Genomic DNA, 27,487 nt, shown 5'->3' with positions numbered 1-27,487 from the left:
GACTTTAGCCATTTCCTTTGGGTTAGGAGTGGGCTGAATTATTTTGGACTGGCTCTGAACATTACTGGATATTGTAGTTAGCTTTGTTTTCTGTGACTATTTTAAGTAGATATTCAACTTTGAGCTTCCAAATGGTACCTTTATACTCTATGCTAGTTTGCTTAAGTGTGTTCTTAAGGAAGACAGAATGAGACATCTTATATGTGCTAAACCAGTAAGTTTAAATTTGTATCCAGCTGCATGCATTTGTGTGTGTGTCCATGTGTTCTACAGTGAATTAAATTAATGAAGGTATAATGGAAATACATTACACTAGATAGACATGGAAAGGAAACCAGGTAAGATAAAACAGGCAAGCAAAAAAAAAAAAAAAAAAGAGGGTGGGGGTGTAGAATGAGATCAGCTGCTACAAGTTATTTTTACTCAGATGGTGCTGAACCAATGGAATGGGGGTGAGTTCCTAACTGGATAATACACTGTGCTGTAACATTATATAGATTTTAAATCTGGATTGAAATATATGGATTTACAAGAGTAGAATATGACACTTGCATTACAGCTGACTGTGCACCTCAGTGAGGTTAGGACAGTGACGTTTTCCATTGATTGTTTCTGTACACCTGTTTACAAATAATTGGGCACTTCCATAAACTATTTTTACCTTAGTCTTAAAGTACAAAGAAGTAAATCTAGACTGGAAAGAGTACTAGGCATAGTGAGTCAGCTGAAATAATAGCAAAGAATAACAAAGAAGGAAGTGCAATTATGTACTGCTATCTCTGAAATGACTGAAATTTGTTTGGCGGCTGGTACCGTTGGGGTAAGTGTGAGAGTAATGCTTATGTAGAACCAGTTTGTCTGCGAACAAAGAATGGATGCTGCTGGTATGAATGCACCTCTTTGGGACAGACCACAAGGTGTGGGGCGATTTCTGTCAGACCACACATACACCATCTGCCAAGGTACTGCACTAATAATTTCAGTGTTGCATACTCACATTTGTATGACTGGGCCCCAAGGCACAGAGGGGTGCTAAATATCTGCAATGGCGTGACCATACCTCAGGGTTACTGCCTACTCTTCTGTGGTATAGATGCTTGTCACAGCACTAAAGTACGCTAACTGTCGAGAGACTTGTAGTGCAGCACTGTAACCAAAAAGTCATTCTGTGGAACATTGCAAAGGAAATAATTTATTGCAAAACACTTTTGGAGGAAGTGTGTGCTGTACCATGAGTTTTTTTTTTTTTTTTTTTTTTTTTTAGCAGGGGAATTAGGATCCCGGCGAGTACACTTTACAAATTCTTGGTTACACCCCTTCTCCTTAATATGCATCACTCATCCTGAAATATATCCAGGAAACAAAACGGGCAAAATGCCAACAAATAAAGACAAATCTGGCACATCTTAATCCCCATTCAATACCTGTAAAGCCAACTCATTGCAGCTAAAGAGCACAAACAGCGCCAACTATCTACATTCAAAAACAAAACTTTCATCGCATCTTCGGTAAGTTATTAAAAATATCACAAACCGCTGTCAGTATGCAAACATTATTTACTGTCAACGTCTTCATGATTCTACTATTCTCCGAACTGAAGCCAAAACATCAATAAGATAACGGCGGTTGCTTTATCACTTACCCCTTCATGGTAGATTTTATTTGCACGTTTTAACCTAATATCAAGTGATGTCCCCATCTTCTTCACCAAAACTGTCCTCTAACCTCAAGCGAAAATTACTCTTCAATCACGTGAACAGCTTTCAGGAAAAAGCGATCACGTGATGTGTTCATCACGTGACACCGTTTGACAGTTGAGTTAGTTTCCTTATTTTTTTGTGGAATGGTTCTAAAGTATCAGTACTGTTTTGTTCCTTTTATGGAGGGAGTTTGTAATGGGCAACGAAAATAGCAAATGCTGGATTGAGTTTATGAAGAGAGGATAAAAATCAAGTGCTTTCACGCTATATTTGTCAAACAGGTAACCTCAGCTATGTATACTTTTTTGTAATTATAGTTTGCCTTTTTTGTTGTTTTTGTTCTGCTTATTGGGGAGCGACAGTTTGCAAGGTGGTATACAGTCATGTCTGTTAACTGTAAAGATTTTCTCAGAGTGTCCAGATTTTGGCCCGTTTTTCATAATCTTGTGGCTTTCTGGCAAATTAGTGGGAAATCATTTAATATTGAAGTTAAAAGTAAGACAGGCATTTGATTTTTAGACTTCATATCCTTCAGAAATTCAAACCAATGCAAAACATATATTTCTATCATCTTTCTAAGCGTCTTATAAGTGCATTCGTCCCTCTTTTATTTATGACTTTGTCCAGATTTCTTACTCTGAGGTTGAGAGGTATGTATACAGTTCCAGTGTCTTGGTTACTACTGTGATTCGTGTATGTATGCTTGGTATTACTTTTTTTCACCAGGCTTGCCCTTCAACCTCTGAATATTACAGAATCGACCGATACAAAGGACACCAGTTGATCATTGTACTGTATCAAAAATACGGGTAAGCATTTATAACTGTAGCCAACTCTCCATGAGAAAGTGTCACTGTGCATGATCATGGGACTACCAGCAATGTGGTATGGAAACAACTCATGATGTCATAATGCTGTATCGATTATCTATCTGTAGGTAGATAATTTCCACGCACTGAGGCTAAATTCCACGGAGGAATGGGAACACCTTCACGAGGTGATGTTGAGTGCAGTAGTTGAGTCCATATTGATATTGAAAAGAATAAAGAAATAAATGTCTGCAAAGGGCTTTGAGTGGTGGGGAAAAAGGACAATAAATAACTACATAATCCGAGCTAAAAACAGTCACGTTGCTTCTTGTCAGGGAATGCAAGTGCTATTAGAGACCCTCTTTTTCATTGTAGCGGGTAACCTTTGTAAAGCAGACAAGTGCTTCAGTCCAAAGAAGTGATCACCTAGTCTTTTATGGAGTTTATTTTGGAAATCCTTCCTCACAGCAAGGGCATAATCCAGACATAAAGAGTACATTTCTTTTTTCTGAACCTGTTTGAAACATCGGAGCTTTATCAATCCGTGTCAGTTCTATAACCATCTAGATTAATGTCTCTAAAAATGTGTGTATAGCTTGCTTACAGAGGATTGCAATTCCAAAATCAATAAATGTAATAGTTTTTGACGAGCAGCTAAAAATGTTACAGATATTAGTTTTGGGGGCAGCAGCTCAAGTGATATGCCCATTCTTTAACTGCCAGATAGACTGGGTGGTAGAAGTAAGCACCTGTGAGTACAAAATGCAATTCACTGGCTACAAGTACTGTGTATGGAAACTGCCTCACTGTTACTGTGAAGTCTGAAAATGACTTTTGGAAGATAGCTACATAATGTAATACGGAAAAGGGATAATGTGCCTTGACTCGGAAACATTACCATCTCATTATACAGATTTCTGTGTAATGGTGTGATACTCGCCTTACCTAATAACATAACTTTTGATAGTTTGAAAGCACTCAACAAGCCTTGCTACAGCTGGCAGGAATGAGTGCCACTTTTCTACAATCTTTTTCTGGCCCTAGGTCATACATACAGATGTTGATTTAAGGTGCACCACTTTATTGGATGATAACAGAAAAGTCACAGGTTACCTCAGCAAACAGCCACCACTGCCTTCTTCTAGTCCTGGTCCATAAATGCAGACATTTACTTTAGTTGTACCACTTTATTGTTGATGCAGAAAATTCATGGTTTACCTCGGCAGTAAATCATACAGAGGCTTTATCTGCAGTCATATTAGCTTTGACATAACACATCCTTAAGTTGCTGACACTTACCAGAATAAACATTTTGCTCATTTTCAGTGCTTCTAGAGTGGGGTTCATATAAAAAGTCTCTAGTTATGTTGCCATAAAAGTTAAACACGTGTTGCTACTTCAGATAAATAGCAAAAGTATTCCATATAGGATTGCTGCTAGAATAAGCACTTTTAATTGTAGAGCGTGTATTCATTTTGAGGCTTACTATAATGCAGGTGTATTTAATGCAGATGTAGTTTCCAAATCATAAACCCAAACATGACTCAACCAGTAATTTGTTTTTATTGAATGATTAAGTTGGGCTGGTCCAGGACTTTTTTCAGTCATAGCCTAAGCCAGTAGCAAAACAGAGAGATTTAGCTTCAAGAAAATAACAATAAGAATCACTCGGATAGTTGGGGTCCAAAAGCCCAACAGATCCCATGCATAAGGGCTATAAAAGAGCACTTGTCCCTACATTAATACATGAATAAAACAACAATTCACACTAGAAAGTGGCCATACTGTATAAATGTGCAAACAGTCACTCATAAGCAAAAATAGTCTATTAAAAATTAGCCTAGAATGATGTGATGCCCTAGCAATTAATAAGTCCCAGAATAACTTAAAGTACCTATACCATGTTTTCTAACAAATGTATTGAGCAAAGGACATTTCAGTTAAAATGAGTCTTTCACAAAAGCAATTCATTAACTGCTTTACAGCTGAAAAGAAAGGGTCCAAGCAAGTGTGTTTCAAAGATGGAGACTAAAAGAAAAAGTTACAGATCAAAGGAGTCACTGGCTCAAATATTTACAAATAGTGTGGGAGAAGGAACCTTTAACTGAAATACAAAATTATGTCAGCATGGCAGACCATTCTGAGATACAGCAGATTATATGGACTAACCTTAAATCATTTTAGCATGGCAAGTCATTTAGGGGTAATGCAAATTATAAAACAGTAACCACACAGCGAGATGCAGGGAGATTAGTACACTGCAAATGGCCTTATTAACAAGCCTGATTAAGTCAAATATGCACTATTTTTTTCATATCACAGGTTAGGAAGCCATCAAGGTATTTAATACTTCTGCTGGAATTAAAGAGGAAAAAAGCAGTTTAGCAGTACTGAAAACTAAATTCCAGGATATCAGATATTGATTTTTATAAAAAAAATGTTAATACATGTGTCTTGTCTGAGACACAGGGTGCAGAATTTCATTTATTTATTTGATTTCTTTACCAGGTATGTGGACTGGTTGAAGGAGTCTTTTTCTGACAGAATCCAGATTAGACAACAGAACAATGTTTAAAGTATTGCATTTATCATTGTTTTAATTAAATATGATTTTATAAACACTTTAAGAAATATGAATTCATAGTTAAGCTTTTGACATCAATTAAAAAAGACAAGAAATAATCAACTAATCAATATTTACACTATTTACAAGTTTATATTTCACATTTGTTAATACTTCTGAAAAATCAAGTGCTTGAATTGGAATGTTTACTTTACATATAAATAGATTAATTTACAAAATAAAAGTTAGTGTATAATCTGTATCTTATATTTATTTTATAATTTATTTACTGGAAGGTATTAAATTAGGATGATAAAATCACAGATACATATACCAGGGTACATTGATTAATTGACTAGAATTAATTGAGAGGGAAGATCGATACGGGCGTAAAGCCTTTAGGAGCACTAATTGCCCATTGCAGTTTGGTTAATTAGAGTGAAGGTGAGAAAATGCAGCTATGGACACAATGAGAATGACCATATTAACCTTATTATTGGCTCATTAGCAGGTCTCTGAATCACACAGTAGCTCACACTAGTGCTGTTAGACCTGACCATGCTACTGTTCTCCCTACAAGCTCATGCATTGAGATGGCAAAGGCACACACACACACACACACACACACACACACACACACACACACACACACACACACACACACACACACACATCCACCCAGCAACAAATAACCACCACTCACAGTCAATAACACTCATGGAAACACAGCCCCATACACATACACACACATATAAATATACATCCAGACTCTCGATTCCCTACCTAACTTTCTAGAGCAGCCACCCAGGCAGAAACACAGTCAGATGCATATATACACACACGGCTGTACATCATTTTGTCGATCGCACTTTGTGTGATTTACATTTGTGTGAAAGTGCCGTTTCACACAACGAAAAAACAAATGCCACAATGTCGAACCTTACAACAGCAAATGCAGCACAGCATTCGCTGTTGTAAGGTTCGACATTGTGATGCAGATCGCACTATAGTGGGGATCTGGAAATGTACCCTTTCCGTCACTATAGTGCAGTCCTGGAGTTTATATATTTAAGTAGCAGGGGGTGTGCAGGGGGGCTTGCTCACCTGCAAACACATTTTTTACTGTGCAAGTCACAGTAATACTGTTCCTGGAAGTGTGGTGAATGTTCGAATTATGTCGAATTTGAACATTCATCACTTCAGAGTTCGACTTTATTTGTGTTCAACATTATAAATTTCACATTTTTGTTTCGAATTAGTAGCAATTTGCTGTTTAATTTGGCAAAATAATAGTAAACCTATACACACACACACACACACACACACACACACACACACACACACACTCACACTCCCCCCAAACAGCTTCATTCAATCCCATGCAGACATACACACACACACACACACACACACAAACACACATACACACTCACACTCCCCCCAAGCAGCTTCATTCAATCCCATGCAGACACACACACACACACACACACACACACACACACACACACACACACACACACACACACACATTCACAGACTAACATACTCACCAACGTCTTTGCTAAACTTATCTGCACCACAAGTACTCCCATAATAGTAAGTGAGTGACCACTGTGTTTTTATGGCAGCTACTTTTTCCTCCAAGAGGTAGATTTTACTTGGCCAAGCAAATCAGGAGTCACTGACATTTCCTGAGGAGAGCACATGCCTTATTAGCATTAGCCACACTTCTAGATTGCTGCATTAGCACTGCCCTCCACACTGAGGACCCTGCAAGGGGGTCAAAGAATTGGAAAAACTTAATGCAGTGGGGAAATTATTGGAGCTAAGGCTTCCCCACTGCACTAAACTTTTCTGAATCCTAGAAATCCGCCGCTTATCTTAGTCAAGTTAAGTAAGTAAATGACAGTAGGAAAGCTCTTCCTGTTATTGTATGCTCAGTTAATGATTTCTTCTTAACTATCAGCTGTAAAACAGTGGTACTTGCTAATATTATTTCGCTATTTAACACTTTGTTCCTGTAGTTGAGTTTGTTTGTGTCTTTTGGCTTTTCCCGGTTAGAGGTCGCCACAGCGGAACTCCGGTCCGCTAATGATTGGCAATAGATTTTTACGTACTGGCTTGCCGAGCCTAACGCACAACCTTCAGCAAAGGAACGCCCATTCACGCATGTCGCCACACAGAAGACGCTCTAACTGAGAATCGAATGAGCAACGTCTAACTGTGAGGCGACAACGCTACCGCAGCACCACCACCACAGTTAATTTCTATTTACAGAGCTCTTTTCTCCTGTTAATGTAAAACACTGCCTATGCAATGTCAAGGATTCTTTTACATTGTATATGTTCATAGGTGATTACTAGGCTAACAACCCTAAGAGGCATTTTTAATCCTAGCAGTGTATTCCCATTTCTAAATGACAGGATAAACATCTAGAGACATATAGCTGTGTTTAAGTGGCAGAGTATTTACAGGCTGCCTCTGTCCCATAGTGGGATAGATGCCAGCCAGGGTGTAAATTTTCGATTTCCCATCTATTGGTCCAGGTTACTTTTGAAAAGGGTGAGGGACAAACTCTGCTTCACATGGATGGGAAGCCTGTTCCAAAGCAGGGGTAGTCTCTAAGAAGCATACCTCTCCCTCCATCATGTTCTGTTTATGTTGCAAGTGAGATTTATGTTCCCTGGATCTGGTATTTCTAATGCTGTTAGATTTGTTGATGTGCAGCAAGTCCCTCAGTATTGGTATTGGATCACACAATGCTTTGTAAGCCAGACACAGATCACCTCTCAGTCCTCTGTAGGAGGCTGAGTATAAAGATAAGGCTTTGAGGTAATCTGCATATTCTATGTTGTTTCCACCTTGTAGTCTTATTGTAAGGAACCTCTATGGGAGTTCCAGTTGCATTTGCCTTGTAAGGTATGTATTGAAGGGAGCACTGTACTCTGACTGATTTAATGAGGGCTGAATACAGTAGGATAATGACATCTTTGGACCTGGCTGCTATACCCTTGCTAAGGAGTTGCGCAATATTGGATGATTTCCTTACAACAGTAGATGCATGATGGACAAAGGTCAAATCGCTGACTACACAGATTCCCAAGTTCCTAACCACTGTGTCTGCTCTTATATATATATATAGGGGAGGCTGACTTTCTAAAGAATACTGTTATGCATTTTTTGGCATTCAGTTTTAGACTATGGCTGTCGCACCTTTTATTAGTTTGAGACAAACCCCTTTGGGAGATGTTAGTGTCTTTGGAGGATTCTGTAATTGACCAAGGTTGCAGACGTGGTCAACCAGAGACCTTTTACATTAGCTTTGATGTCTGAAAAGTGTATGCCAAAAAGGAGTAGCCCCAGCACCAAACCCTGAGGGACTCCCATGGTAACTTGACCTTTTGTAGAAGTAGTGTCCCCAGTTCTCACTTCCTGTATCCTATCTGAGAGCCATTTGGCTAGCCAACCAGTGATATAGGGGTTTACTCCTAGTTTTTTGACAATGCTGGAATGAAGAATAGTGTCAAATGCCTTGGCCATCCCAAAATATGTAGTGGGTACCATTTTGCCCTCATCCATAGCGTTAGTGACGTTTTCAAATAATTTCACTAAGTTGAACATGCACGATCTGCCCCTGGCAAATTCAGACTGTGTTGGATCCACTGTCTGAAGATTTTCTATGTCTTAATTATCATAGATATTATAAATGATTTCCATGGCCTTGCATGTGAGACTAGTCAGACTTATAGGTCTGTAATTACCTGAGTCAGTAGATGGCCTGCCCTTGTGCAGAAGGTTAGCTGTTACATTCCTCCATTCACTAGGTAGATACAAAGCCAGTTTAGAAGTTAAGATTGAACAATGATCTTAGAGGGCCAGGTAGGTCATGTTTTATGCTATTCAAGAGACAACCTGGGATATTATTAGGGCCTATAAATGCAGTATGTTTTGTTTTGGAGAGCGCATTGAGGACTTGTTTTCTAGTGATAGTGCGGGAACTATGATTGAGAATAATTCATGGTAAGTGTCAGTGGGGGACAGCAGAGTGAAATTGGAGCTAAAGTTGTTAGCCAATAGGTTTGCTATATCCTTTACTTCCATGTAGTTGATTCCATTTACAATTTATATCAGCACACTGTTGTGAGTTACATTTTGAGGTTGCGGACATATCCGAAGAAGGATTTACAGTTGTCTTTTGCCTGTGAAGCTAGCTTTACATCAAGTTTTACTTTGGTAGATTTGATAAGACTAACAAGTTGCATATTTAGTTTGATGAGGGTTTTCTTGTCTTGCTGAGCATTGTACTTCCTAGTTTTGTCAGTGTTTTTCTTTCTTTTGTTATATAACTTGTTGATCTTTGAATTCCACCAGGGTAATTTGTTCTTAGAGTTAGCCCTATGCTTTTTTGGGGTGGGCACATCTGCCTCAATATAGTTGTTTACATGATGGTAGAGATTTCTGTGAACAATTTTGCATAGGCAGCTGTGTTCATGTCCATCCAGTCTGAAGGACCTTGAAATTTTGCCAGGCTATCACTTAGTAGTATATAGTTTGCTTTGAAATAAATTTTAAATGTATAAGGGTTGGATGTAGTGACAGGTTTTAGTTTGATTTTAAAGGAGACAGCTTTATGATCTGACCTAACAAGTGAGGATGTGACACCTGGTTGAGTGCAAAGTTCCCCCATGTTTGTAAAAATCAGGTTATGGATATTGGTGCTCCTAGGGAACTGTTGCTGGTCCAGAACATTTGTGTTGACAAAGTCCAGGAATTTTTGGGCTTGCATATTGGAAGTTGTGTATGTTTCCCATTTTATGGTATATATATATATATATATATATATATATTCATATATTCATATAGTCATATAGATCAGTGAGGTATGTCTCAGATCATTTACACCCACATGTACAATGACAGAGTCATAGTGGTATTTCTGGTTCAGTGACCTGAGTCCGTACATGATCTGGTGGATCCTGGCACCTGATAGGCAACTGACCAGGGGACTCCCAAGTATGTTTTAGAGAAACTAACCCTGTCTCCTTTGGAACCAAATTCGATGGTCTCTCCCAAAGTAACATTTTACAGGGAAACCTTTTGATGACTTACAAGGGAGGAGTGTCCCTCTTTCATGCCAAAAGAGGTGATGGACATTTCCATCAACCAGGCCATGCAGCTCCACATGTGTTTCCCCTAAACCTTAGCGCATTGCATTCCTTGGACAGGCATATGCAACTAAGATTCATTTAGGCAAAACAAAAGATATCAGAACATCGTTACCGTTACAAAAGGTATGGAGAGGAAGCCTGTGAATAAATGTACATTATGGGGGTTTGGGGTTGGCATAATGGTTATGGTGTTTACCTCACAGACATAAGGTACTGGGTTTGATTCTATCGTTTTAGGGAAATTGGCTATGTTTAAAATGACCCACAAGGCAGCTAGCCTAATACTTACCTATGGACCTATTAAACAAGTGGCTGTTATTGTGTCTTTGGAAATGCAGTATCAGGCCATGTAAAAGCCCATTCAGCTTTAGCTACTGAAGTCACCACAGCCTTTCTCAATGGGTCAGTACCCACTCAGTTCTGAAAGCAGCTGCTAGTCCTCAGTTCACATTGTTTTATGATATTATAACCCAGCCATTGCAGCCAGAGCAGGGTTTGCTTTTGCTGACCTGCAAGGTCGCTATCCGAGACAGCCCAACCAGGGACAACCACCCACTGGTCCAGTGGTCTGGTAGTCATCCCATTGATGAGGGCTGCAGCAATTAATGATACAATTAATACCATACAGTTGTGTTAAGTGCTTACCATAATTGTAAATATTTAAGTACATTCACTGTTGCAGTCAGCATACCTACCACCATCCTCCTTTTTCACCTTTTATATGGCATTCTGGGTTTGGGGTGGGTACCCTATGCTACCTTGTCTCCCCAACCCTTCACTATCCTCTCCCTGTATAGGTTCTGTTTTGAACTTGCATAAATCTCAGAATGTTTAGATTGGGATCTAATGGATGGGTCTTCTTGTCAAGGGGATTCAGCCTCTTTTTGGGTCTTCCTTGACCCAGTTCTGCTGTGTTACCTGGCGTAGGCTGCTTGTCCAGCCAAGGCATGAAAGGTCTAAAGATGGTGTTGGCAAGTGACCTTTGGTACCACTGAGGCCCTGACATCTGAATGGGAGGTAGTTAGCTGATGTCACGGGGTGAAAGTACAGCTCTGGGAGTCTTTCTATCAGTGGGCTACCTGCAGGCAGTATGTCCCATTGATTACGGCAGCAACAGTGAATGTACCTTAACATCTATATGGATGATAAATTCATAAACCAATTGTACTGTCTCACACTAAACTAAAGAATAGGTGTGATACTGCATAGTTAAAATACATACACACACACACACACACACACACACACACACACACACACACACACACACACACACACGCTAAAGCAGCAGGGCCGGCGCCACCACTAAGGTGAATTAGGCATTCGCTTAGGGTGCAGATCATGAGGGGCTGCAGCCGGGCGGCTCATAATACCTCTCTAATTTAGTTAAATGTAGCAAGTATTCCCGGAACTTGGAGCAGTGTGCATGCGTGCTCGAGTTCCGCTTTAACAAAAATAAAAGCACCTACTTTACTTGTTACCATTGCCGGACTGCTTTAAAAACTGTCTGGATTAACTAGAGACTGCAGGGATCTGAGTCTGACTGGACTGTTTAGTCAGCAGCCATATACATGATATGGCTGCTGATTAGTCCTATTGCTCTCGGGCTCTCTTCCCGCTCTTTGCATTGGGTAAAGCAATGAGTGAGAGTGAGTGAGCGGCAGTGGAGTCTTCTTCCGAGGTATGAATTTTATTACTGCTAATTGAAAACTAATCCACACTGACAGTTTCTTTTCAGATAAGTGTGAAAAAAGTAAGGGGTTCTTCTGACTGTGTTTTTTTCAGCATGGCAACCAGATACAGATATTGCATTTTGTTTCCTGGCAGGGTCAACCAGATAATTTATGTGTTTAATTATTTTCAACAGAATTGACCAGATACTGTTTAAAATGAAAAGGTGGACTGGTTATATATTTGTTCTTTGTTTCTAACATCCTGGGCCTGGAGTTTGGCAGGGTCAACCAGATCATAGTAGAAGACAAAATCTGCAGTGGGCTGGCTGTTTTGGGGGCAGTTTATTTTCTAACACTCCTGTCATGGTCAACCAGATACTAGTAGTAGGTAAGGTTAGGTAGTGTGTGTGTTGGGGGTTGTTGATGACTTTCTTTTTTTTAATACACTATCCTGGCAGGGTTGACCAGATACTAGGGATGCAATGTGTTTTGGGGACTGTTGATGACTTTTTTTTATACTGTGCTGGCAAGGTTGACCAGATACCGGTGATGCAGTTTTGTTTGGAGGGGGACTGTTGTGTGTTTTTTTTATACTATAATACACTGTCTGGCATGGTCAACCAGATACCAGTGGTCTGTGTGTTTTGAGGGCTGTTGATGACTTCCTTTTTTAATACTGTGCTGGCAAGGTTGACCAGATACTGGTGATGCAGTTTTTTTTGTTTTTTTTTTGGGGGGGGGGGTTGTGTGTGTGTGTTTCTTTTATACTGTAATACACTGTCTGGCATGGTCAACCAGATACCAGTGGTCTGTGTGTTTTGAGGGCTGTTGACTTTCTTTTTTTAATACTGTGCTGGCAAGGCTGACCAGATACTGGTGATGCAGTTTTTTTGGGGGGGACTGTTGTGTGTGTTTTTTTATACTGTAATACACTGTCTGGCATGGTCAACCAGATACTAGTGGTCTGTGTGTTTTGGGGGCTGTTGATGACTTTCTTTTTTTTTTTTTAATAAACTATCCTGGCAGGGTTGACCAGATACTAGGGATGCGATGTGTTTTGGGGACTGTTGATTTTTTTTTGTAATACACTGGCATGGTCAACCAGATACCAGTGGTCTGTGTGCTTTGAGGGCTGTTGATGACTGACTTTTTTTAATACTGTGCTGGCAAGGTTGACCAGATACTGGTGATGCAGTTTTTTTTTGGGGGGGGGGACTGTTGTGTGTGTTTTTTTATACTGTAATACATTGTCTGGCATGGTCAACCAGATACTAGTGGTCTGTGTGTTTTGGGGGCTGTTGATGACTTTCTTTACTATTATAAATCATTGTTTCCTTTTTCTATTTTTTCATTAAAAAAAGTAACTTATTTTTAAAACAAGGGGCGCACTAATATGTTTTGCCTAGGGCACAAAATGACCTAGCACCGGCACTGTAAAGAAGTTATTCAGAATCCGGAAGTATATCAGTGTTTGTAAGATTAGTTAATGCTGCTAGATCTGCAGGTTTAAGTAATCTGGGTGGAGAGGTCTGCAGACCATTTGTATTACATTATTTCATGGAACTTCCTTCTCTGAGTGGAAATTTCCTTATTTTGATAAAGTAAGCAGCTTCACATAGAAGATGTTCAGTTGGAAACCAAACAGTAAAACCAAGTATTGTCAGACTACAACACTAACCACTTCACCACTGTGTCTTTCCATTGTCTGTGTGATTTTCAATGTGGTCTATAGATTCCTCCTACATTACAAACAGATGCTGATAGGCCGAATGATGATAGTCTAAAGTTCATTAGGTTTATGTGCTGTGTGAGTATGTGCATATGTGTGTGCCCTGTGATTGACTGGCATCCTTTCTGGTATTTAGAACTGTTACTAGTATGGAGCAAAGACAGCATATTCCCAGGCTGAAGCTGTTAGGAAGAATGATTGGCAATTGGCAGTGGGATAAATATGGAGAAATGGCATTGATTTAAGAAGCCACATTTGATACTGCTATGTGAGATCATTCACCATCATTGTCACCTTATGTCAGTCTTATTTGGCTTGCATTGGACTGCAAGTCTGCTGCAGAACAGTAATAGATTTGATATAGCACATGTATGTTCTAGACGACTGGGTCTTGCATTAGCTATGTGTAAAGTAGGCCTCCATGTCTGCTATCCAGGAAGCTCTTGTGCAGCACACATAGGTTGACCATGCACTGCAAGGCTCTGTGCAAGTGCTATAGTCCTGAATGGGTGGATACATGCAACCATTGTCTAGTAGATACAGTCAGTGATGACACTGGTGGGTGTATTGACCAATGCATTTCATGCTGCTCGCTAGTGTCTCATGCGAGTGCCAGCCATCTTTATACCCAACTGCCAGTTCATGTATATTCTATGGTGGATCTGTTAGATATACATGGTTGTATGCCGCTTCTCTGTTTGTAGCTGACCCAGATACCCATGATGTGTGATGCATGTTTCCTGATTACAGTCTGCCATGTCTTATTAATTTTTCACAGCTTTGTATGTTGTGTTTATATGATAGCATGATTTGTGTCTGGTAGTTGTTTTAAGGGTTGCCTTTTTTTTCCTTAACATTAGAAGAGTTATTTATCTAAATATCTTTATTAAATATGGATCATTTTTAAAAAGTGACAAGTATATGTACAGAAAAAAAAGCAAATAGTAATGACATTTCATTTATTATTTTCTTGCAGTATTCATGTATGTTATCTTTTTAACAATGTTTATTCACTCCAGCACTTAAATTGCCCAATTCCTGCCTTCTCTTAAATTTCATTACTTCCTCCTGAACATTATTATGTATGTATTGTTCCAAAAATTTTACTTCTTTCGGTGTAATTTGTTCCTTCCTTTTTCTAAAGATCTCCCCTCTAGTCCTTTTATCTCCTTTCTGATATTCAGTATTTCAAATTTATAGCTGATTTAGATTTAGATTTCCATTTTCTAGTATTTGCTGTTTGGTAACCAATATCATTAAACTTAGTAAAATTTTGCTTTGTTTGGGCAAGTCAGATTCTATACCTCAGCTCAAAAGGATCATTTCCTTAGTTACAACCATAAGTGTTTTTTTTTTTCATCCAGAGTGATAATCAAAAGTTAGTTGCTTAACAGTAACCTTTCTGAACTTCTGCATATTATCCAAATACTCCCTTTATTTTCCTTGCAGCACTTTGCAACTGCTCTAAATCTTGTTCTATGAAATTCTCATTATTATGCAATAATTTAACTTTTGCCATCCCCTCTAAATATTTGTTATTACTTTCTCCATATCTCTTTCTGTTTTGTTCCTACCACAATTTTAAACTCCATGTTCTTTTTACTCTTTCAGTAGTTAACCCTTCTGAAGTGTCTAATTCTGTAATAGCTCTCATATCATTTCTACTATCCATTTCTTAAAATCCTGTTTGCTTTACATATAACTGAGAAAGCACCAGTACCTCATTGTTAAATCATTATTCTGCATCTTTGTTTTAGTGTTTATTAGTATATTATATGAAATAGTTATTGATTGTATGTCAAAGCTTTCAATTAAGTACACCTGCTCCTGTGAAATGTAATTTCTACCTAGTCTAGCTCCGTTATTGTACCTTAGAAAATAATATGTCAGTTCAATCTGTTCCTACTACTGAATTCACATCTTCCATACTATTCTCATACATTTGTTTAGAAATATACACACTTTTCTTATATTTTCACTTGATACATCCTTGCTATTGCAAAGAACCTATAGGAAATTCGCCCCGGGGATCACCTCTGTGGCTCTGCTCTACAGTGGCACAGGAAAATAATGTTCTTGGGTGGCAAAAGCCAGGGTACCTTTTTGGCTGGGCTTGTATCGGCCCCAGGGCCAATAGCCTAGTACTTACCTATGAACCTATGAATCAGGTTGCAGTCCTGACCCATACGTAATACTCTTTGCTGAAACTGATTATTTCTTCCAAAATTATCTTAAGCTCTATAATAACTGTTTTAGGTGGATTATATAAATATATGCCAGCACAATTCTCCTCCCCTGCCAGTAACACAGTACTAGCACAAATCTACCATTATTATCACGTTTCCCCTATTAACACTAGTGGTATCCTTCTTGCAATCAGTATTATTACCCCCTTGCATCTTTAGACTACTTATTTCCCACTGAAAGCCTTTGCTAATGAAAATTAGCTAATGACTTTGCAAATACAAGAAAGAAATACAATTTTCTTCATCTTTCATCACTGTGTCTCATTTTTAAGGCCTATTTGCACTAAAACGTCTGTAGGTTAAATTAAGGATATTATTCTAGATATCCACGTTTATAAAACAAGGGAAATTATGCTTTATAGTCTCCCATTTATTCACTAATTTTACAATGTTGCTGGTCTTCTTCCTCGTCTTCTCCATCTTCCAACACCAGACTCTGGTTCAAGTCCAAGGTACTCCTAGTTCTTCTAGATAGTCCCTTTGTTTTTCTCTGTCAATCAAGCATTGTCCTTTGGAATAATGGAAAATGTTTCAGTTGGAAAAGTCACTGTATAGGTTTTGTTGTTGTCAGTAGAATAAGAAACAGAGTCATTTTCTGCTTGTCGGCTCACTCTTTGTTGGCTAAACTTTTTATTTCCTGCTTAGCCAGTCCTGCATCCAAAAATGTCTTTGATCCTTCAGGAAAAAAATATTCTGAAGAAAGCTGCTTACAGCAGCTTGAATCTCATACCTGCTAAAATAACTTTGCCTCTTTTCTGCCTGGTGTACAGTGAATAATCATTTTTCACAAACATTCTGCTGTCCCCAGTTTTTAATACTTTTCTCTTCTTCCACAATTTTAAGAGCAACTCTTTCTATTGGTATAATTGCATCTTTACTAATATAGATTTTGACTGCCTTCTGGAGGTGAAATTTGGGGCATACAAGCAATGTGCTGTCTCAGTTAACAAATCCTGTTATGAAGCACCAGTCCATTTGTTTATTTGTACTTTCATAAAATTAATGCAGTCTGTACCTTCCAGTTTTCTGTAAAGGAGCAGAAAATCTCAGGTTTTCTCTGTATGTTTTGTCTTCTAACTCTGACATATTTTGAACCAGCTCTTCTTGAGAAGCTTCATGCGGAACAATTTTTTTCTTCATTTTGACCTTTCATTTTTGCGCTTTTATTAATTCATCTGAACAGTTAGTTAAATCTTTTTCCTCAGCCTTTTTTATTTGGCCCTTTTTTGTTCTTTCAGTATTTCAACTTATTTTAAACACCTCTGAATACATTTGATGTATGTTTCTTCTAATTTACTAGAAACCATCTGCATCAGTTGAAATGTGAAGTGCTTTTTGCTGAGCCATTGTAGGATTCTTCCCTACTAGAGTTTTTTTTTGTCCTTTTTGGGTTGACTTTCTCTTACTTTCCCAAATTGCCAGTAAATGAACTGGATCCATGTTGGTTGCCTTTATTTGGCCGCCTTTACTCAGTTTTAGTTCTTATTCTGGGTGAGCTCTAATCAGTCTGTTGCTCAATGTGTGGCCATTTTGGAAACATAACATCAGAAGAACTGTTATTTTTTAACTATGTGCAACAAACCAGATATCAACAACAGCAAAGGGTTCATAATAATCACCCCATATATTTTGTTTAGTGGTGAAGCCATTTGTTTGCCTGTCATTTGATACATTCCCTTGTATTCAACCCTCATTGCATATTTCAGATCATCTACAGGAGATCAGTTGAAGAGACAGGAGGGGTTTTCATTTAACAGCCAACTCTAACCTCACTACCTGTCCTTAGTTACTTGCCTTCCTGTGATCCTATATATGTACCTCCCATTGTACATTATCCGGGGCATTTATTTCCAAAAAGAAAATTCTGGCTTCTTATTTTGGAGTTCTCATCCTCAGCCAAGTTCAATATCAGCTCAAGTAGTTTCTTTACTTGTAATTCTTTGTTATTTTTCCATTTTCTAGTTACCAGTTTCTTAACTAGTAATGCTATTATACCCAGCAGTGTACAACTGTATTCTAGCCAGGGGTTCATTACTTTGTTCCAAAAAATATGTGTGAGTCTTACAGAATATTCTTGTCCAACACTCAAATAGTCAGTTCTTTTAATTCCTGTTTAAATGTCTGCAGCATTCATAAAACATGTGGGGACGGGTCCACCTCATATTCTTATCAAATCTCTAGCAATCCAGTGTTTCTCCTAAAAAACATTTTTCCAATCCCTTCCACGGTATAGAAATACTTGTGAAGATACCTCTGTGCAACTGTTTTAAACTTCCTAGCCTGGGTTGTGTTCTTTACTGATTTACAAATATTGCCCCAGTGCTTCAAGGAAGGGCTCAGTTCTGCTCAACTTTGTTATTACAGATAAAACAAAAAAGAAACTCGGGCAGCTTGGTTTCAGTAGTATTTCCTGATTTTTGGAAGACATTGGACACTGTATGTCACAATAAACTATTCCAGAGTTATCCACCTTGGGTCTCAGGCCACTATCATACTTATGGTTGCAAAGTTACCTCACTGACAGAGCACAGACAATCAAATGGCAAACTGAAATTGCCTTTCTTCATGTATTAGTTAGGGTCTTCCAGGGCTCCATTCTTGTTCCCTTACTATTCATAATATTCATAAATAATCTCCATACAGCAGTCAAGCAAACCACCATCATATAATATCCTGACAACTCAACACTCATCTGTACTGCCAAAGATCTATACAGCAACCCAAGAATCTCTCAAAACATGACACTACCAGAAAGCATATTGCTTCTAGGTTTTTACTTCCAAACATGTTGTGTGGATTACCTATTACAACTGTGAAACCGCAATTGGGCAAATACGGAAACGTCAACACATTGAGCGAACTGCAAAAACACTGAACGTCCTGAAGCGCAAATTTCCAAATGTTGAATCTTCATAGTTGGCCCTTCTCAGGTATAGCTACTTAAGGTAAGTGTGCAATAGTTATGGATCTTAGGGTTAGGGTGCAAGTTAAGGTAAGTGCATACATAGCAATATATGTAAGCTTTAGTTTAGGGTTAGAAGTAGGGTTTTGTTAAATGTATGTATGTTGATTATTTATTTTGTTTGGGTAGGTAGTACGTAGCGGGTGGTGGGGTTGGCCAAGTATGCCGATTCGACATTTTGAATTTTGCGGTTCAGGCCGTTAGGTGTTTTCGTGGTTCGCTCAGTATGTGTCAACGTTTACGTATGTGAGGTTTTGTGGTTATGATATAGACCCGTTGTGTGCTGTACCCACAGTAATTAACTTACAAGCCAGCCAAGGTAATCCTCTGGAGCAATGCTACAATGTTTGTTTGTTTGTTTGTGTTTTCGGCTTTTCCCGGTTATGGGTCGCCACAGCGGAACTCCGGTCCGCTAATGATTGGCAGTTGATTTTTACATACCGTCTTGCCAGGCCTGACGTACAACCTTCAATGAAGGTACGCCCATTCACGCATGTCTCCATGCAGAAGACGCTCTAGCTGAGAATCGAACCGGACAGTGTCTTACTGTGAGGCGACAACGCTACCGCAGCACCACATATACATATATGTATATATATATATATATATATATATATATATATATATATATATATATACACACACACACACACACATATATATATATAATATATACACACACACACATATATACATGCACATGCATACACACACACATATATATATATATATATATATATATATATATATATACATATATACATATATACATACATACATACACACATATATATTATATACACATACATACACATGTATGTTGTTGTATCTTACGGCTTTTCCTGGTTAGGGGTCGCCAAAGTTACTAAATACACTGCCAATATACCTTACAGAAACCATCACTACTTGGCACTCAAAACTTTCTTGCACAGAATTCTCCTACTCATTATCATTGTCACAAATACTACACACAATCATATCTACAAACCTGACAAATGACCTCATAGGTTCATAGATTAGTACTAAGCTAACTGCCCTTGCGAGCCATTTTAGGCCTAGCCAATTATCTCTTGTGAGACTCAAACCCTGCACCTTGTGTTTGTAAGGCAAACACCTTAACCATTAGGCCACCCTTCCAACCCAAAAAAATAGTCAGCCCTGCCAAGTCTCAAACCCAGGATGCTGCCCTCTACAATCACAGCACCATACCACTACACCATCTGAGCTGTGTAAAATAACCAGCACTGCCAATTCCTAAACACAGGACCCTGTGCACTACTATTACAGCAACATACCACTACACCATCTGACCTCATCTTAAGTAACATCATCCTTTAGTACTTTCCAATTACACCACTTCACTTATACAAATTGCTACGTACAGTGGCAAAATCCAGCAGCGCTGGCAGTGACACCTTATACTCCTCCTACATTTCCAAATTATTGAACTCCATCCCCCTTTTCCTGAATCAAAGCATTCACGTTGCAGCTTAAACAATGACTGAAGGATAGCTGGCTATGCTGCTGTTGTACACCTAGCAGAATCTCTCTACCACACATCACAGCACACTATTTTACCTCCGCCAGTAAATGATACCTCATAATAATGTATTTAAACCATAATAGTTCTTAACATTCATTATTAAACCCAGCAACTTACTGTATTTGTAAAAAAATAATCAAGTCCTTGCATTACATTCCTCCTCACAGCAATGACCCCTGTGGCTAGTCCATAACTCAATTCTGCCTAGCATATAAACAATGTTAAACTCACCAACCTCATCTTCTACTACCGTCACAACATCTATATAGTATTTATTCTCATCACTACTGATCATCTTAACTCTACACAAGTCTCACTCTTTCTTTTTTGTACCTAGTATAAACTTTAACTTGTTTACTGTGTATTTAATTTATGTATATTTTTACTTAGGAACTATATTTCTCTTTGTATTTTACTACTTTGCTGTCTTTTCTGTTTTTCCATTTCACTGTTATTGGAGCTTTTCTCCCCAGGCATCCACTAAAAAAGGACTATTTATGTATGACCAATCATGCATAAATGCTGTATGTCTAACATGGCTTCTGCCCACATCACAGTTGCAACACTGCACTCCTTGATTTCTGTATTCACATTAACTAGCACTGTAGCACCAGTAAACTAGTATCAGCAGTATCCCTTTACCTGTCACAACCCATGTCCCATTCTAAACTTAACAGTCTTTTCTCTATAGTATCCATCCCTGCACGGTTCTCCAGTTACTTATCTGATAGACAACAAGAATTCAAACAGACCACTGACATCTCCTCCTTCATTTCTGTATGTGTAGGGGTTCCATAAGGCTCCATCCTTTTACCAATCTTATTTAATATCTTTCATTAGTGACCTACACAAATCAATCAAAAATACTTTCATTGTACAGTATGTAGATGATTCAACCCTCATCTCTTCAGCTAAAACTATTGAAAACTTACAGCAGCCAACACAGGAATCCCTCCTGTCTGTAGAGACTTGGCTGTATAACTCCCAGCTGCTACTCCTCAAAAAAAGAAAAAAAACTTCTCTTTATTCCTAAAGCATTCCACGAGAAAAAAACATCTTCACTATAATCTCTTCCAATAATACCATTATTGAAACTGTTTCATACCCCATGCTATTAGTAGTAATAAACCATAAACAAACTCTACAACAGAAGGAAGAAACTGATGCGGAATAAGGTGAAGTCCCAAGCCTGGAAAAATTCTTTTAGCCTCAACAAAAAGTTGAGATCCCTCATCAAATCCTCTAAAGCTAGCTATGAAAACAGAATTGCAGCAGATAGTAAAGACAGCCACAAGGCCTTCTATAGAGATGTAAAGAATCTTCACAGCAATATCCTGATTTGCTCTGAGCTACTGTACAATGATAACTTCTATATTGAGCCAACAGATAGATATTGCCAGTGTACTGGTTAGACAGATTCAGTGCCAACTTTACCCCCCCCCCTCCCCAAGGACCAATCACAATACCAGTAGATTGCCAGGCACCCAGTATTACTGCTGCACAGGTTAAAACAGCACTGTCCCAAGGCCAAGAATACAGCTTCCACGGGACCTGACAATATCCCTGGCTGTGTTCTACATGAACTATACAGTGAACTGACACCACACCTGTGTGCCCTGTTCAATCACAGCCTCACCTCAGGCTTTGTCCCTGCCGAATGGCACACTGCTACAGTCATCCCTCTCCACAAAGGAGGAGCAACTATAGACCCTGGGAACTATTACCCAATTAGCCTGACTAGTCTGATATGCAAAGCTATGGAACGCATCATCATGGAACTAATAAACAAAGATATAGGGAATCTCCAAACTCTGGATCCAAGACAGTTTGTTTTTGTGAAGGGTAGATCATGCCTGCTCAATCTGGTCAAGTTCCTTAAGTCAGTCACCAGAGCTGTGGATGAGGGCAAGGTGGTTCATACAGCCTACCTTGATCTGGCCAAGGCCTTTGATACCATTCCCCCACTCGGGAATCATAGAAAAACTCACTAAGCTAGGCATCAACCCCTGTATCACTAGGTGGGTTGCAAACTGGCTCACAGATAGAACCCACAGTGTGAAAGCAGCTGACTCCCAAGTCAGACTGCTGACCAGTCACGAGTGGAGTCCCATATGGTTTGGCCCTGTGTCCTCTCCTGTTTGGTGTCTACTTCTCTGAAGTCCAGGCCAACACGAAAGGACTCTGGCTGACAATGTTTACAGACAATTGCAAGTTGGGAGCTATTATTAATTATTAACTCCCCAAGTGATGTTGACATCCTGCAGAAATGCCTCACTGAGACCAAAGACTGGTGTCAGAACCATGGCCTTAAGCTCAGTGCCAAAAAATGTGTTGTCATCCCCTTTGGGAAAAACCCGGTTCCCATGAATTACCACATCAATGGTAGCCCACTGAACACAGAAAGCGTTATAAGAGATCTGGGAACACAGGTTGACAGCAATCTCTCTTTTGACCACCACATTGCCACTGTGGTCAGAAAGTCCTTCTATGTGGTACATCTCATTATTAAGAGTTTTGCATCCAGGAAGAAAGAGGTCATTGTCTCCCTCTACTCTTCCTTCATTAGGCCAATCATAGAGTACAATGTCCCATTTGGCATGTACCTCACTAGACATCTGCAACACCTGGAGAGGCCACAAAAGTACCTCACAAAGATGATCCTAGGCCTTAAACAGTTGTCCCATATGGACAGACTCAAAAAAACTCCTACTATTCTCTGTCTCATATCGCCTACTTAGAGGTGATCTTTGCTTGACTTACAAAGCCATGTCTGACCCAGCTCTGTTAGAAATGCTGCATTTAAAGAAATCCCAATCCCTCCACGCCACACTCTCTCTAGAGACCTCAACCTCGTTACCACAATCATCAGAACATGCTGGTGGGACAGGTTCATAACCCAGAGACTGCCCATGCTATGGAATAGATTTCCCATACATGTCAAACAGAGAACCTCACTGGTCCTCTTCAAGAGAAATGTTGATGAGTGAATGGGAAATAGAAAATTCACCTCTGGGATCACTCCAGTGGCTCTACTCAACAGAGGCACTGGGAACTAATGTCTGGTGGCACGATGCCAGAGTAATCCTGTGGGCTAGGCTTGTAAAGGCTCCAGGGCCATTAGCCTAGTACACACCTATGAACCTATGAAAATATGAAATTTGATCTCCATATAAAGGAAAGTCAAAAACACATCGAAAATTTGGTCTCCTCTCCATAATTAACCCATTTTAAACACCTTTATTGAGTTATCACTTGTGATGTAGGCAAACTTACATTTATATAAAGAAAGCAAACCATGTTAACTTGTTCACTATAAACATCACGCACACACACACACACACACACACACACACACACACACACACACATATATTCTTTTGTATAATATAATCAAACTAATTGGTCAATTCCTGCCTTCCCTTAAACCTCTTTTTTTCTTTCAAAACATTTTTCTGCATGTATTATTCCCACAGTTTCCATTTTTTTCTATGTAATTTGCTCATGCCCTCTTCTAAAGATCCAATTTCCAATTATTTTATCTGTTTTACAATATTCACTACTTCAAGTACAGTTGATTTAGACTTTTATTTCCATTTTCTCATAATTGCTTTTATGGCAGCCACCAGAATTAAAATTAACAATTAACATTTCTAAAACTTGCTGCTAATTCTATCGCCCACCACATCTCCATCTTAATCAATAGGTCAATCAAAGAAAACACTGTACCTGAAATATGGAAGAAATCCTATGTCATACCCTTGCATAAAGGTGTCAACTCAACTGACCCCTCAAATTTCAGGCCCATTGCCATTCTATTTCCCCTGTCAAAAATTCTTGAAAAGTGCATCCACAAACAGCTCCTCGATCACCTCTTCCTAGAAAATCTGCTTATCCTAACACACCATGGTTTCTACCCAAATCACAGTACAGCTACAGCTCTGATATCATTCAGTAATCCTAACACAAATTCTCATGACACCAAGCTAATCTCATGTTTGTTTCTGGACCTCTCCAAAGCCTTTGACACTATTTCCCACCAATTGCTTCTATCCAAACTAGTTGCCCTTAATCTCTCAAACTTTGCACTTTCTTGGTTCTCCAGCTATCTCTCCAACAGATTTCAGGCAGTTAAATGCAAGCTAACTTTTCTGCCTTCTTACCAGAACAACCTAGGTTACCCCAAGTCTTCATTCTTGGACGAGTATTATTTAATATCTTTACTAATGACCTACATTTTTCTTGTCCGCTCTCATCTGTCATACAATATGCTGACAATTCCACCATCACCTCCTCCTCCGAATGTATTACCCACCTTCACACCCTCACCCAAGAGTTTCTGCACTCAGTTGAAAAATGGCTAACTTCCAATAATTGCTACTTAACCCTAAGAAAATAAAACTTCTATTCCTTCCTAAATCTCCAGCATCATAAAGCTACCTTTACTGTCTGCTCCCTTAACAACACCATCATCTATGTTGAACCTCACACCAAATTGCTAGGAGTCATTATCGATGACCAACTAAAGTTCAATCTCTATATTCAGCAGTACATCAAAAAGGCACATCAGAAGGTAAGCCTGCTATATAGGCATAAAAAATTTGTCACAGATGTCTCTAGGTTCTCTCTTGCACAAACATTACTAGTCTCCACCCTTCTTTACGCCACCCCTATCCTCACTAAAAGCCAATCTTCTGTCGAAACTGGAGCTCAACTAAAATAAAATTGCAAGATTTGCCTCTAACCAACCCTACCGCTTTCACCGCTGCCTAGCCTTGAAAGACCTGTAGTGGCTGGAATTTCATCATCAAATCCTACTACCCCAGCATCTCATAGCCCATTCTGTCTTATATGAACCCTCCTTCTGTCCCTCTCTCTCAGCCCTATACTCCCAATCATGCCCTCCGTAGCTCCCAACAGCATCTTCTGCAAGTCTATACTCCCAACAAAAACATTAGTGAATTCCTGTACAACTACTCAGTGGCAAAAGCTTGGAATAAATTATCACTAAGTGTTACAGAGGTCTCTAACTCCAACTCTTTTAAAACAACACTAAAGGAAATGCTATGAATGGCATGCTTATGGTATGAACCAACTTAGTCCACCTCCCCTCTTAGAATACTATTGCAGCAACCTTTTCTGTAGCCTCTCTGTGCCTCTGCAAGACGCCTGCAACAGCTGGAAAGATGACAGAAGTACCTCACCAAGAGGATCAGTGGCCTCAAACAGATGCCCTATGCAGCTCGACTGAAGAAACTCCAACTGTACTTGGTTGCATACCGCCTACTCAGAGGTGATCTCTGCCTGACATACAAGGCCATGTCCAACCAAGAATTGATGGACATGCTCCACCTAAAGAAAACCATATCCCCTCGAGCCACACGCTCTAGGGATCTAAACCTCACCACAACAATAAATAGGACGTGCTGGAGGGATAGATTCCTGTCCCAAGACTTTCCATGCTTTGGAACGAGATTCCAATCTACATTAGGCAGCGCTCCTTGCTAACACTCTTCAAGAGAAACCTTGACGAGTGGATGGGAAACAGAAAGTTTACCCCAGGGATCACTTCAGTGGCTCTGCTGGACAGAGGCACAGGGAACTTATCTAACGGGGTGGCGAAAGCCAACACATTCTGGCTAGGCTTATAAATGCCTTCGGGCAGATAGCCTAGTACCTACTTATGAACCTATGCTTCCAATAAAGTCTACTAATAGTAATTCTTACAGCTTCCACAGCTGTAGTCTTGGAAATTGTCTCTTGCCCTGGACTTATCTTCTCTTTATGTATTTGTTACTTTCTGTTTTACAAACTTGTCTATATTTTCTGCATTCTGCTTGCTATAGTATGAAACTTTGTACTATATTATGTTTTCAATTTAATGACAATTTTCTAGCATGTTGTTTCAATGTACAGCTCATACATATTGTAATTTTAGTTATAAATCTGTCACATGATTACTTTTGTTACTTGTACTTTTTGGAGCTTTTCTCCTTGGGCCTCCACTGAAAAAGGGTTGCTGCCCAGTCGGACTAACCCGGTCAACAAATGCCAAGTAAGTAAACAAATAAATAAAAACAAGGCCTTACTATGTCTAGGCAATTCAGATCCTGTATCCCAACTAAGAAAATGAATTTCTTTAGTTACATCCATTTGGTCGCCCAGTATTTCTGGGACAGTACTCTGTAGGTTATTTTTAGAGCCTGTCGACTCATTATACTTCCACAACACTGAAATGTCCTTTTCTGGTTTTATCAGGTACAAAATAATATCATCTGCAAATGAAGCAAACTTTTCTTGATTACCATACCAATTATATCATTAAATTTCTGAGTCCCCTATTTTTTTGCCAGTGGTTACAAATACAATGCAAATAATAAAGGGGAAAGCGGAAACCCCTGCCTGGTTCCTTTGTTCAGGCACGACTTAGAGAATTAATCCATTTTTAAAAGAAGAAGCAAAAATACATATAGCCACAGCATACTTGCTTCCAACCCTTATGTACAAACCAACTGAACCAACTAGAATAGTGCTATAACAAAATTGCAAAATCCACAGTGAACTTGCCATGCAGGTAATTGTACCATTTACCATTTACAGCAATTCAGCATTGTTTAGCCCTAAAAAAGTTCCTCTGGTTAGAACTCTCTCAGTGCTTATCTTACTTTCAGCTGAATATGACACATACTCTAATCCACAACCCCTGGAAAATGCCCTGGCTTAACCAATATACTTACTTGTTATATTCTAGACAGAATCCTACGATTAAGTGATAGAGTTAGTAAGTGTGACTAAATCAACTAACTCAGCAGGAGATTCCCTATTCTCATGTCTCAAAAATATGGAATGTCATTCCATTCCCAGTAACAGTAGACTCTTCACACAATTCCTTTGAAAAGTCCTAAAAATGCATCTCATGGATAATTAGACTTGCTCTTGTTCCACCCCTGGCTAAAATACTGTTTCTTCTTGGTTAATCCTGTAGTAACCTATATTAACTCCTCCGGCTTCTCTTTTCTTTTAACCCTAGCTGATATTCCATGCTTTCTCTCTCATTACTATATAACCTCCTCTGGCTATTTATATCAATACTTCTA

The 27,487-nt window shown here is 39.1% G+C and overlaps 2 protein-coding genes across 4 annotated transcripts in view; one reads left to right on the top strand and one right to left on the bottom strand.

Annotated features, from left to right (window-relative positions):
• Nucleotides 1-1,777, bottom strand: part of VPS26C (VPS26 endosomal protein sorting factor C) — a 377,577-nt gene extending 375,800 nt beyond the window's left edge. For both annotated transcript variants that reach the window (XM_044071439.1, XM_044071440.1), the window contains exon 1: nt 1,643-1,777. In XM_044071439.1, coding sequence (XP_043927374.1) covers nt 1,643-1,699 — 57 coding nt within the window. In that variant the 5' untranslated portion in view covers nt 1,700-1,777. The remainder of the gene's footprint in view (nt 1-1,642) is intronic.
• Nucleotides 704-27,487, top strand: part of LOC122801817 (phosphatidylinositol glycan anchor biosynthesis class P) — a 137,097-nt gene continuing 110,313 nt past the window's right edge. The window contains exon 1 of one of the 2 annotated variants that reach the window (XM_044071442.1): nt 704-820. The gene's annotated coding sequence lies outside the window, so the exon portion shown is untranslated. Of the gene's footprint in view, nt 821-1,802; nt 1,982-27,487 lie in introns of those variants that run through there. The other variant, XM_044071441.1, reaches the window with a different exon arrangement.

The sequence above is a fragment of the Protopterus annectens genome, chromosome 5.part0 (genome assembly GCF_019279795.1).
Source record: "Protopterus annectens isolate FY-2018-M chromosome 5.part0, PAN1.0, whole genome shotgun sequence".
Taxonomy (NCBI): Eukaryota; Metazoa; Chordata; order Ceratodontiformes; family Protopteridae; genus Protopterus; species Protopterus annectens.
This window is presented reverse-complemented; position numbering and strand designations above follow the sequence as displayed.